We start from the raw sequence: 13,536 nt of genomic DNA on the forward strand, positions 1-13,536 counted from the left end.
GAGTAAATTCTTATTCGTCACTGATAATATCACAAAACCAAGAAATAACTTAATTTTTTTTTACCTAAATTTCAAATCCGTTGACCACTCACTTTGACAAATAATTTTACACATTCCGAAACAAATTCATGTTCATTTACGGTGTTGCTATAGTAAAGAAAGTGTTCACATATCAAAAAAATACAACTAACGCAAATTTCAGGTAAAAGCATAGACACAATGACGGAGAGAATAAAGTTTCGTATTTTTTTTTCTATTCGCCGCTGAAATTCTATTCACCCCATTTTACCAGTACTAACCAACCAATACCAAGTGTCAGTGTCACCCAACCGGCACCACAGAACAAAAGTACTCCTGATCGGCACCCCCTGCCCTGTCCTGTGCAGTCCTGTGTTTGTTCGTCAGAGTAAACATTTTCTTTGCCTGTGCCTGCCCCTAAAGGTAGACTAAAGGTTAGATCGAGTCGAAATTCGTTCAAGATCTGGCAGAACTTAAAAGTAAATAATAAATAATCAGAAAAAATATTAAAAACGTAGTTTCTGCTTTTATTATTTAACATGTAACTTTAAAAGAACTCAAAAATTGATCGTTTTTCAGTTGAAACATGGATTTGCTAAAGGCTCCCTCGGTTCAGTCTTTATTGGACTCTGATTTGGAATCTGTTGAGAGTCTGCAGTATTTAGATATTGAAGAGGTGAAGTCATATGTAATTTTATAATTTTTTAGTTTCTCTCTACGCTGTGAGCGAAGCAGCTAAGCCCAGAATCAGCTTAAAAAATAAACCTTACAATTTTAAAGATGCTTTTAGCTGTGTTTCCAGGATCGACCGCTTGCCTGACGTCTACTCTTTAACTTGGGAAAACAATATTTTTATTACAATACAAGGCAAACCCTTTGATTAACACTTTCAAAGGGTTTGCTTTATAATATATAAACTAGGAGCCTATCCCGGCTCTGATGGGGTAAATATATTAATTTATACACCTCAACCTTCTTCAGGAATCACAATATCTATTGGTGAAAGCTGCATGGAAATTTGTGCAAGAAGTTTTTGAGTATATCATGGACAGGTAGATGCAGATTTTCTTTGTTTTATAATATGTATTGTTTTTTTTTTCATAATAAAATTCTGCCTAATCAGTCTCATAAACTTCTAGTACAGAAGTACATAAATGATTCATTTTGAGCAGATGTCTACATGGCATCAACCCTCTTTGGTAACAGTGTTGTTGCTTATCAGCTGTCAAGCCGTTTTTTATCTCTTAGTTGCCTCTATAGAATACTTACGAGGATATGAGTTGTCCTATTGTATTACTTTGTGTTTTTTTTCTGACAAATTTTGAATTTTTATTTATTGTAGGGTACATGATGACATGTGACACATGATGTCACTATGTAATATTGTACATCAACGGCTTACTATACTTTATAAAATTAATTACATTGTACTTGGAGTGGAAGCAGGTTTGATTTGACAAAAGTTAACACATCCATGCACATGCATGGATGTGTTAACTTTTGTTCTAAAATGTTAGCAGTTAAAATTATGAATAATAAAAATCTAATTGAAATGAAAATTACAGCTGGATGAAGTAGAGTATGCATTACCAGCAAGTGAAGCTCCAACACTAGCTGAGGTTTTATTGGATGAAGTGGAAGATGGCCAAGAGCCACCAGCAGAACTACTCAAGCCTACAGATGAATCTGGGGCTTGCTCAGCATTACAAGTGGAGTTACTTCAAGCTGTCTCTCAACAACTTGTACAAGCCCAGGTGTGTAACTTATACCTATATAATACTAGCTGTGCCCTGGGGCTTCACACCCATGGGAATTTTAGGAGAAAAAGTACCCTTTGTGTTATTCCAGGTTATTTTCTACCCATGTACAAAATTTCATAACAATTGGTCCAGTAGATAATTCATGAAAAGGTAACAAACAAACTAACTAACTTACTTTCACATTTATAATATTATTAGTTGGGATAGAAATAAACTTCGCAGAATATTTTGAATTGGTAAGGCCTTATTCATAGACTTCCATAGGTAGGTAGGTACAGTCTTAATTTGTATTTTGTAAAACTATTGTGATTACTAAATAATAACTCTGAATGTACTTACTAAGATTTAGAACTTGGCACCTTAGTAACTTAGCAATTGGAAAGTGGGAATTAAATTTACATCTTCCTTTTTAAATTAATTAATTTTAGCAAATTATATTGTGTCATTTTTCTAAGTAGAAGCTAGTTTTCTTCTTTTGGTCATTTATGAATCCACTAGATGTTTCACCCGCGGCTTCGCCCGCTTAAATGCCATCGGGAACAGATTTTTCTTTGTATTAAAATGGGATTGGGACAGTTTAAATAAAATGCGCATGACGCATTTAAAATGCACACTACCGTGTACTATCGTGCGCCACCTTAAAGTACACACAGCGCCATCTAGTGTTTTTGTAATTAGCGTCACCTATATAAGTTTTTCGTTAATGCCACGGGAATAATATTTTTTTCCGGGATGAAAGGTGGGGTACCTTTCCTTGTCCTTCTCCATACTCTTAATTAAATGCAAAATTTCAAGGAGATTGGTTGAGTAGGTAATGCGTGATGTGGTAACAACAAACAAATTTACTTTCGCATTTATAATATTAGTTGGGATTGGGATATTAGTTAGGATAGTTGGGATTAATTGGGATTATTACCTAATATTTGCCCACGATTGTCCTTTTTATTTAAATACTAGCTTTAGGCCGCGGCTTCGCACGCGTGATTTTCGGTTCTTAAAAGTAATTATCTTCGGGTTGCATTAGGTTCTGTAAAGTATTTCTGTCATCTTTTCCCGCTACGATTTCCGCTACGTGTCTCCTTCCGAAACTTGTCCTACAATGTCTTTTCCCGTAACGTGCCCCATCCCATTTCCCGCTACGGGTCTCACTCCCGCTTCCCGTAACGCGTGCCGAACATTTCATGGACCTCTCTTCAAAAATAATAAAGTATCGCATAAATTTCCACCCCTACATCATTCCCCTAGAGAAGTAATTTTCAAAATCTAATTAATGCATTATTATTTTTTACCAATAACAAATTTAAATTAAAAATTTCGGGAGTCTTACTTCAAAAATTACGATGTTTTATACAAACTTGCAACCCTGCATTATTAATTTTTTAAAACCCCTATTTCACCCTCTCAGGGATGGAATTTCGAAATATCCTTTCTTAGCGAACATCTCCTAGAAATCTCCAGTCCAGTGAACGTCTCCAGAATCTACCTTCCTGCCAAATTTCATATTCATGAGCTCGGTAGTTTTCGAGATTTCGTGATACGTGAGTGTGTGAATGTTTTTCGCTTTTATATATATAGATTTTTCGTCATTACAGGACCGATCATCCACAGGCGTGGTCACTTCACTTAGTGTCGCCAAAGATGGTAGATTGACAGTGGGGACAGCACATGGTCATCTTTTGACATTTTTTGAACAAATATTACGATGGGTTTGTAATTCAAACTCAGACCGCGGAGCAGTTTCGTGTTTGTCATATAACAGCGATGGAACTCGCTTACTGGCTGGCTTCGCACGTGGCCTCATCTGTCAGTATGAAAGTATAAAGGGGATTTTGCTGCGAAGAGTGACGTTAGGAGGAGAAATATGGGGTATATTACGAGTAACTTGGGCAGGCATGTCAGGGCTCGCACTTGATACAGGCGGCTCTGTTTGGTTGATAAAGTTTTCTCGGCCACTTGGAGTGCGATCGGCTCGTACTTCCTGTTTGTTTTCGGGTGCTAGAGGGGAAGTAGTAGCGATGAAGGCTAGAGATGCAAGAATTTTAGCATTAGCCACGCTGTCGCGGGTCATCATAGTGGCAGGCGGACGTGCCGCGGGAGTGCGTCTGGGCGGTCCACCCGACACTCTGCCCGTCTTAGAGTGGTGTGAATCAGACAATCGGATACTTGTATGTGCTCGTTCGAAAACATTGCAATGGATATCAGTAAATGTAACTGGGTCGTCGATAACATTGCGGCCGCTGAAACGAGTTGAATTGAAAACCACGCCATTATGGCTCGGCTGGATTGGTGGAAGTTTGGCTATTTTTGATTCGGATGAAAATCTTCGATTATGGGGAGATGACTATGACAAACCTCTGGACCTATCTCACATTGAACCTGTTTATGCCTCAGCTTTCTTTAAGGTTGGTACCAATTATATAATACATATTTGTGTTTATGATTTATTACAGTGGTCTATTAAATTATTATAATAACTAGCTGCGCTCTGGAGCTTCACTCCCATAAGAATTTCGGGATAAATCTACCCTATGTGTTATTCTAGGTTTTATTTTACCCGTGTACTAAATTCATAAGAATCGGTCCAGTAGATTTTGCGTGAAAGATGACAAACATACATACACACTTGCATCCTCACAAACTTTCGCTATTATAATATTAGTTGGATAATAGTAAGTGTTGAATAAGTATATTGTTTTCTATAATCACAAAACAAAAAACTAAATGAAGATTAGTAAAATTAAAATTATAGCTATTTCTAATTTAAAACTTTTATTACTCATAATACTGTACCTATAATAAGTATATGTTTGATTTTCATCGATAAGGATTAAATGTGTTACACATTTTTGAAATAGGGCCTTTGGACGGACGGATTGGTGTCGAGCGCGATGAGGTCGGCGGGCGTGAGCGCGCTGGGCGGCGCATGCGTGCGTGCGGGCGCGCTATCGCTGCTGGGCCGGCGCGGCGTCGTGCGCGTGCGCGTGCGCGACGTCTGCGCGCGCGCGCACGCCGCGTTGCGCGCCGCCCACCACTCCCACGCCCTGCGTCTCCTCGCCCTCGCTGACGGCCCTGAAGCTGAAACGCTCGCGAGGGACTTCGTCGACTATCTGTCGCAGAGACCACATTTACTGGCGAACAAGAGTGTAGCCGATCAAGTTATCGAACTCTGTCTGAAGTTCCATTTAAGGTTTATATAACTTGCCAATTTGTACATCAGATTAGTTCGGGATAAAATGAGGCTCAGGTGTCATTATGAAGGGTTTAGGGCAAAAGAAACCAGGATTGATAATATTAGAAATGATTTATTGAAAAAATAAAAGAACGCAATTCTGAACTAGGCAGTGTTGTAAGAGGACAGAGACAAAGTTTGTTTTTTTTAATTGTGTGGATTATAACTAATACAACACATTATTTTCTTTTCAGTGAGGAATTATGGAGCAATTTATGGGAACAGTGTTCTTCTGAAAAAGCATTCGTCGAAGCCTTGGGTGACGCTGCTGTTATGTGCAAATTAACAAACATGCCTCCTTCGCCTGATTCAACTCAGGTTCGGATATTTTATACAGATTGCTGTTCACACGTTGACTTCTGCCAATTAGTGACGCATATAAATCCCTAACATGAAAACACGCAGTTTTTAGCGCACAATATCTATAGTACCTACCCTCTTGACCGCGCCACCCCAAGACTAAGCCAAACCATACACTAGCATTACCATTACATCTTAATCAGTTTCTTTTATTTAATCGCGAAAATTAAAAAGTGCACATTATTTTATACTAGAGGATTGATTATATTACCACCACAAAGAAAATGGTGACGTCTGAACCGCTGCTCGGCGCCATGATTGATGAAATTTGGAATATATCTAATGACCCTGAAACATAGGTACCGTGGACGGAGCTGCTAGTTTATAATATTTTAGGATACTAGCGGCCCGTGTCGGCTTCGATCGGGGAAAACCCCCGTTTTCAGCTATATACAGGGTGATTTTTTATCCAGTGTCCAAATTTATGTATTATATTCTTTGTCGAAAATAATAAGACGCGTATTTTTTCGTTATGTACCTCTCCATACAAAAAAATCGAAATAAAGCGTGCTAAAGTTATCCCAAAAGTGTTTACAATAGTTGACACCGCGCGCCATAAACACGGTAGGTAAGATCACGCGCTTTCAATCCCGCCTCTCGTGGGCATTGACCCCTTCCATTTCCATTGACAAAATACAGATTTTTCGCAGTTGCTGTGTACATAAGTTGCAAATTTTCCCTTCATACTTTCCGGGCTTAGGACCGTCAAATTGCAAAAGGCTTTTAATTACATAGTTATTGGATTCCAATAAAATTACCAACAATAGGTACGAGTAAAAAAAAAAAAACACGTGCAATCAGGCGTATTTAAAACATTTGAATCAACTTATGTACAAAATTAAAAATCAACTAATTAAAAGTTCACTAAAATCAACTTACGTGTAGTTACGAGGGCACCTACACTATCAGTCACAATACTTCAGGACCTGTTCGAAATGTAAACCGTCTATTTCTAAGCAGATCCTGGCTCTTTTTCTTAAATTACCTTTTAACTTATTAAGCACTAAAGTGTCTCTTTTCACTGTGTCAAATGTACGCACTATTTGTGTTTTTAACATATCGAGGCTTTGGGCCTCTTCAACGTAAACAAGTCTTCACTTCACCCCACAAATAAATGTCTAAGGGCGTAAGGTCTGGTGACCGAGGTGGCCATGCGACGGGCCAATGCCGATCTGCCATCCAGCTCCTCTCGGCCATGATCCAAGAGCCTTTGGTTAGCTCGCAAAATTGTTCTACGGTGAGGAACTGCTGGTTCCAGTATGCCCGTAGCGCGAATTCGAGGAATACTTTCGGCCTTATACATCCTCTGGCTGCTAAATTTTCACCACTCAAAATGTAGCACCGCACCATTTCGTAGTACTCACGGTTCCAGTACATTGTAGAAAATTAAAAATACGAACAAGTTCCTATCGCGAATCACGAAATGAGCCGATTGCATAAGAGCGCACGCGTATGTCACGGGAGCTAGGCGACTGGCGGCGCGGCGTTTGCGCAGAGGTTTCAAAGGCGCCGCCGGCACCCCCGTCCACCCCTTCCCTCCCCCGTTATTACAATTGCCTTCCCTTTCGGCGGGGCGCGGCCGGCGCATGAGTACTGTTTACTCGGGTGTCTATATTGAAAGGATACTCGGTACAAGAAAATTATTTCTAATTTGAAATTTTTCATACTTTTTTTTTTTCAAATAATCTATGTATTAATGGTACTTAATACCTAGAAAAAATTTGGACACTGGATAAAAAATCACCCTGTATAATTGAGTGTGAAGACATTCTGGTGTTGTTTCAGGCGCTCATCGAGCGGCTGGCGGAGTGTGAGCCGGCGCTGGTGGAGCGCGTGCTGGCGTCGCTGCCGCTCACGGCGCTGGACCCGCACCGCGCCAGCGTCTTCTGCAGGCAGCGCGGGCTGTGGCGCGCTGTCGGCGCCGTCGCCGCTGCTCTCGGTACACTCGGCTAAACATACGATGTCACGACACATCTTCAATAAACATACGATGAAGCGGTGGTGATTTAGTGGTTAAAACTGTTCGCATGTGATTGAAAGGTCCCTGGTTCGAATCCTACTCGTGCCACATGAGTTTGTATACCAATCTGACTCCACTTGGTGGACAGTTTTGTTCACTGGTGTGTATGCGACTACTTGCGAATCGCAAGTCATGTTAGATGCCTTAAGGCGACTTGAGTAAAATCTAACACCAGTTTTATCAATAAAACACTTGATATAAATGAATGAAAATACACGCTGTAACATAATACCAATATACAAGACTACGAATATCTACGAACATATAGTGGAGTAGCGACTACTATCCACTAGATGTTGGTAGGTTATATATAAAGTGATAAGATGCGGCACTCGGAGTAGGTATATATAGTACCTTGTATGCGAAGTTTCAAGTAAATATTAACACTTCTAATAAACATTAAACATTTTAGACACCCCCGACTCCGAAGTTTCGTGCATTCTCTCATCCGCTAAAGAGCTGAACGGTTTCCAAACGGCTGAACATACATTTCGGTAACATAGCTAAGAACACTTTAGGTTAAATTATCTTTCAAATAAAAAAACTAGATACAAATATATATACAGACACGTTAAATTTATAATTCCTCTTTTGTATGTTAAAATGTCGGGGGTTAAAAGGGTGCTCGTAAGGCGGTTTACGTTAGTGTGGACGCGACTGTCGACTACTTTTTCGACTGCGTTGAAGTTTGTTTTGAGTGCATTATTATCGAGTAAGAGAAACGTAGTCGTAAAGGATATCAGTAGTTCGCCGTGTGTATATATGTTTTCTCCTGAACTAGCCTCCATAGTGATCCATAAAATACTTAACTAATACGTCTACACCACCTAATAAACCGTAGTTTTACGTCACGAAAACATACACATGTTACACGCACAGCAATTTCTATTTCCTTACCAATCACGTTCGGTTAATTGGGCTGTTCCATAAGCGTAGCCTCAGGTCAGCATTATCAATGCTGGCGACTGTTCCGGCTTTAGCAATTACCGTCGAACAAGTATTTATTTATTTAAGGAAAACCAACAGTAATTATTTAACAGTATAAAAATGGAAATACATCAAAGATTACTATTAACAGGTCTTCGCTGATAATAACAAAAGTAGGTAAAAAAAGTATATGAATTTGAAACCGATACAGGCGGCAGTTGCGGCGCGATGCGCGAGCTCGTGCAGCACGTGTCGGCGGAGTGCGGGCGCGCGCGCGCGTCGTGCGGGTGCGCGTGCGCGTGCGCGGGCGACGCGCTCGTGCTGGCGTGCGCGGACGCGCTGGCGGGCCGCGGCGCGGGCGGCCGGCCGCTGCCCGAGCACAAGCGCCCTTCCGCGAGACACGACGCGCTGCAAACCTTGCTGGCTGAGGCGAGTCTTTCTACAAGCTTTTATGCAACTTGCACTATCTACCCGAACATTTGTAAATTACATACAGCGCCAGCTGAAATTTTGTTTAGATAACAATGCATTATTATTATAATAATAAGCGAGAGCAGCTCGTACTCGGTTTTGTTAATTATTTCTTTTTTAAAATATTAAATGTATATATTTTTTCGGCTAGATAAGTTTAAAATCGAATTGTGAATATTTGGAATAAATGGATCAGACGGGCGCACACGGACGGTCCCCGCTGCAGACGGCGGTGCAGCACGACGCGGACGCGGCCATGCGCTTGCTGCAGCAGAGCGCGCGCGACCCGCCCTTCACCGGCCCGCTCGGCAAGCAGAACCGCCTGCGCGTCGCCAGGGCGCTGCTGGCCTTCATTCCGCAGCTGCAGGTCACTCTAACACATTGTTAAAAATGCTCTAAAATCTTGTAAATATAAGAATTGTATCTTGAACTAGCGGCCCGTCCCGGCTTCGCTAGGGTAAAAAATAATTATACACTTAAACTTTCTCCGGAATCACACTATTTATTGGCGAAAATCGCATGAAAGTCAGTGCAGAAGTTTTTAAGTTGAGAAGCGAACAGACAGACAAATGATTATGTATCTGTAATCGAGTGCAAGGAAGAGCACTGTCCTGGTGAGCAGGTGCGTGGGCAATTTTTTGAAATCATTATTTTCTAAATTAGTTGTTTTGCCTTCATGTATACCAAAACTATTAATTTTGTACTGATATTGTTTTTATGGACAACAATAGTACATTGTTTATTGAGAAATAAAAGTCACAGATTCTAACAAGGGTGTATGTTGACACACGAGTTGTGAATCGTACTTTCTTTCGAGTGATACATATGCTTTATACAACACCTGCCTACGAAGAAAATAAAAATAATAGAAAAAAAATACAATTTCTAATACATAAACAACTACAACAACATCCATCAATTATTTACTTTAGTTCGTATTTTTTAAAGATAAAATAATATTTTCTGCCAGTCTGCACTTATAAATACATAAAAAATAGAATACTCATTGCTATCAATATTGATGTAACACGACGGAATAATGTGTTTGGACCATGGAATTATTAGGGACTCCGGAGTACCTACTAATTCCATGGTTTGTTCAGGCAGGCATTTAGACAGGTTTAAATAACGTTTGTATGCAGCGATATTCACATTTATTTCGACCGTGTTATAAATAATTTTGAAGAGGAACAACGGATTTTAATAAAATTTTTCAGGTCTGTATTTGTGACTGTGACTTCAATTACGTACTTTCACTTGTAAGTTCAAACATGGAATTCGATTGTTTCAGATCAGGTGTCATATAAAGATATTTTGTAATGTATAAATGAGGGTTCGTTTCTCAGGACAGCGAGGCGGTGCTGCAAGTGTTGGAGTTCGTGACGAGCCAACTGCGGTCGGGCGCGCTGCCGGGCGACGCGGCGCTGGCGGCGGCGGCGCGCGCGGCCGCGCGGGCGGCGGCGGGCGAACGCGCCGACCGCGCGCTCCTCACTCTGCTGCTGCTGCATCTGCCGTCTCTACATGATATAGGTACCGCACGGAAACAGATTTTATTTAACGGCACCAACTACTTTAGCCGTAACATACGCAAATATTATTAACTAGCTGCGCCTCGGGGCTTCAATCCCGTGGAAATTTTGGGATAAAAGTACACTAGTCATTCGACATGAATATAATCTAACACCAATGTAATGTGGATCGGAATGGAGATCGTTAGCAATATCAATACACTCGTTATGTATGAAAGAAAGATTATTTTTCATTGATATTGCTATACATGATATTTAATTAATGAATTTAATTATTTATTCTTAGAAAAACCTACAGCTATATATACAGAATAGTCACTTAAAATACAAATCGGAAAGCCAATTATAGGATCCCACTAATAAAAGAAAAATAGAAATAAATATTTTTGAGCATCTACAAATATGGCACAAAAACTTAACGCTAGAGCTAAGATCCACAGTCAGTGGTTACATTTATATGTTTTAAAATTTAAATAAAACGATAATTAAGTTTAAAAAAATTAATAAGATAATCAACATCTAATCGTAAATAAAATTGAATATTATTACTTTGGCTTTTTTGTATGCCTAATATCGTAGCGTACATTACTGTATTATATTTTTAAGAACTAAATTTAACTCACGTGTGATCGCCACGTTGTCGCCGTCATGATGAAAAAGTTTTATTTGTCTTTCCAGATGAGCTGCAAGGCCGCCCTCGCGTTCTGTGGCGGCTGGAGGCTCAGCTTGGACAACATAAACGAGCGCTCGAACATTTTTTCCAAATCGTCGAACCGTCAGCCGTAGACATCGACGAACTTTTCGATTACGTGCGCACGCGCGCAGCCGACGATGGCCAATTATTTGCTACATTTTCTCATGACGACCGATGTGATCTTTTCCGATCACTCGTTGAATTACGACCACGCGCCGCAGCCGAGTTAATCGAAGATGATGAATCAGACTATGTCGTTCCCGTATTGAATGTTATGTCTGGGGAACGAGTTCTAGAGTTTGCAGACTGTCTGCTGAAATTGGGGCGCCTTCGAGGTGATGCCGCCGCCGCTCATCTACGAAACATGTGTAAATCTAATAGCGGAGGCGTGAAAGAGTTCCTTATACAGAATCCGGGCATCGTCCGTCCAGAGGACGCATTGGCGATCGTCCGAGAAATGAAGGTCGAAGACGCCGAGGCGACCTGCCTCGAGGCGGTCGGTGATTGCGAGGGCGCCCTCGAGAGTCTCCTGCGTCGCCTCGAGGGGAGCGAGGCGGAGTCCGCCGCGGAGGTCGCGGGCGAGGCGGGGGCGCTGTGCGCGCGCGCGGCAGCGAGCGTGCCGCGCGCGGCGGCCGCGGCCATGTGGGAGCGGCTGCTGCAGCGCGCGCCCGGCCTGCCGCCCGCGCTGCTGCTCGAGGCGGTCCCCTATCTGCCGGTGCAGAGCTTGCTGGGCCGCACGTGCGCGAGCCCGCGCGCCGCGCTCGCTCTGGCGGCGTGCGCGGGCACGCGGCGGCGCGGCTGGCAGTGCGCGGCGCGCATCGCCGGCCGCGAGGCGCACGAGGCGCTGGCGCGCGCGCTGGCGGCGGCGGGCCGCGGGCTGCCGGTGCGCGGTCGCTGCGTGCGCTGCGGCCGGCGGCTGGCGCTGGCGGCGACGCGCACGCAGCACTGCGCGCGCGCCGTGCACGCGGCGTGCGCGCCGGAGCCGGCGTGCGCCGCGTGCGGCGCGCGCGTCCCCGCGGAGGTGGCCGTGTTGCCGACGCGCGCGCCGCGCCGTGTTTCTCCTCCCCCCGACAATTCTCTACTATTAGTAGCACCACCGCGTCCGGATCTCGAAGGTGTAGTGTGACGTTTAGGATTTATTGACAATTGCATCACGTTTGAGCTTAAATTGTTAATAAAGTGTAATCATATTATATACAAAAACGAGCATTATTTACTAACTAGTAGGCTAGTTGGATAACAAAGAAATTTGCATTAAGTACAATAAAAGGGCTTATTGTTTTTGTGATTCTATCTAGGGTGACCACTTGAGCTAAAACCAAAAACTTAACACTTTATTAACACCTAACGAATTTATGAACAGACCATATGTACCTCAAACATTTTGATAAAAATCAAAATCGATTGGATCATGATTGGATGCAGGGGGTCCCCGGCTGTATAAAATATTTTTTATATTAAATTATTGTTTGTAACTTATTCCAATGTATGTATAGATCCATATATACAATCAAAACTTAAGAAATTTAGCAATAGGTACTACTTTTTCATCCCTACCCCAAATCCACCACCCTGTGTGGGTTTTAGGTGAATTTCGAATAATCTTATTGTGCAAAAAATTAAGGTTTTAAAACAAATATCTTTTATTACACAATCTAACCTAAAAAAGCTAAATAGCGTTCAAAAATTGTATAGCTTATCATCATCTCGTATATCAAATAATTGTAAAATATGTATTGAATAGTTAACTAGGTACACCCATACCACAGAACTGTAGTGAAGTGACCCGTACAGTCTTCAACTGAAAAAAATAAATGAGGGCACTGTCTCCTGTTGGCTGGCAACACTGAATGTTTATCTGGTTGATCTTAATAATTCTATATGATATTAAAAAATGTGTAAAAAAATATAATTCGTTTAAAATATGTATAAATATATTTTGACCACCTTGGTGGCGCAGTGGTAAAGTTGCCTCTGAACCGAGAGGTCCCGGGCTCGATCCCCGGTGGGGTCATGATGGAAAATGATCTTTTTCTGATTGGCCCGGGTCTATGTTTATATATATGTATTTGTTATAAAACATAGTATCGTTGAGTTAGTATCCCATAACACAAGTCTCGAACTTATTTTGGGGCTAGCTCAATCTGTGTGATTTGTCCTAATATATTTAAATTATTTATTTATTATTGTTTAAAATAAGTTTTCTTTACTTTCTTGACAGACTGTATAAATAAATTTGTTATATAAGTTAATGATTTGTATTACCATACCGTACACATAATACACGTACCACGTAGGTAATCACATTGTAAGACAATAAAAAAAATGTGTGGAATGTTCAAAAAAATAACTGATATTTTTAAACCAAATTGTGTTTTCCCTTTAAAGTAAGAAAGCGTAAGGTACATCAATTGAGTGTACTGTGAACGATAAAGATGTGTACGCTCAGCAAAAATGATTAGGCTATATGTTTCAAAAGAATTTTAATTTGAGACAGCACTTCAAATTACAAACTTATATGAAAGCAT

General features: G+C 41.3%; 1 protein-coding gene across 4 annotated transcripts; it reads left to right on the plus strand.

The window, feature by feature from the left end:
- Positions 1-308: 308 nt before the first annotated feature.
- Vps8 (Vacuolar protein sorting 8) lies at positions 309-13,355 on the plus strand. Of its 4 annotated transcripts, none has more exons than XM_053750931.2 (11): positions 309-441; positions 598-694; positions 1,584-1,772; positions 3,371-4,180; positions 4,634-4,965; positions 5,202-5,325; positions 7,153-7,306; positions 8,526-8,743; positions 8,982-9,152; positions 10,132-10,315; positions 10,993-13,355. In XM_053750931.2, exons 2-11 carry the CDS (start codon positions 605-607, stop codon positions 12,132-12,134), a joined length of 3,414 nt encoding a protein of 1,137 aa, XP_053606906.1. In that variant the 5' UTR covers positions 309-441; positions 598-604; the 3' UTR covers positions 12,135-13,355. The 4 variants fall into 4 exon arrangements, with proteins under 4 accessions (XP_053606906.1, XP_053606904.1, XP_053606905.1 ...); XM_053750929.2 differs by having other exon boundaries at positions 311-452; XM_053750930.2 differs by having other exon boundaries at positions 317-497; positions 573-694.
- The last annotated feature ends 181 nt before the right edge of the window (positions 13,356-13,536 follow it).

This window comes from Plodia interpunctella, chromosome 10 (genome assembly GCF_027563975.2).
Source record: "Plodia interpunctella isolate USDA-ARS_2022_Savannah chromosome 10, ilPloInte3.2, whole genome shotgun sequence".
In the NCBI taxonomy this organism is placed as follows: domain Eukaryota; kingdom Metazoa; phylum Arthropoda; class Insecta; order Lepidoptera; family Pyralidae; genus Plodia; species Plodia interpunctella.

Excerpts from the sequence above, each read along its gene's own strand:
- Vps8 (XM_053750931.2), top strand. The coding sequence starts at position 605 with ATGGATTTGCTAAAGGCTCCCTCGGTTCAGTCTTTATTGGACTCTGAT. Across the intron at positions 4,966-5,201 it reads TGTCTGAAGTTCCATTTAAG|TGAGGAATTATGGAGCAATT; the intron begins GTTTATATAACT and ends TTTTCTTTTCAG. Across the intron at positions 7,307-8,525 it reads CGCCGTCGCCGCTGCTCTCG|GCGGCAGTTGCGGCGCGATG; the intron begins GTACACTCGGCT and ends AAACCGATACAG.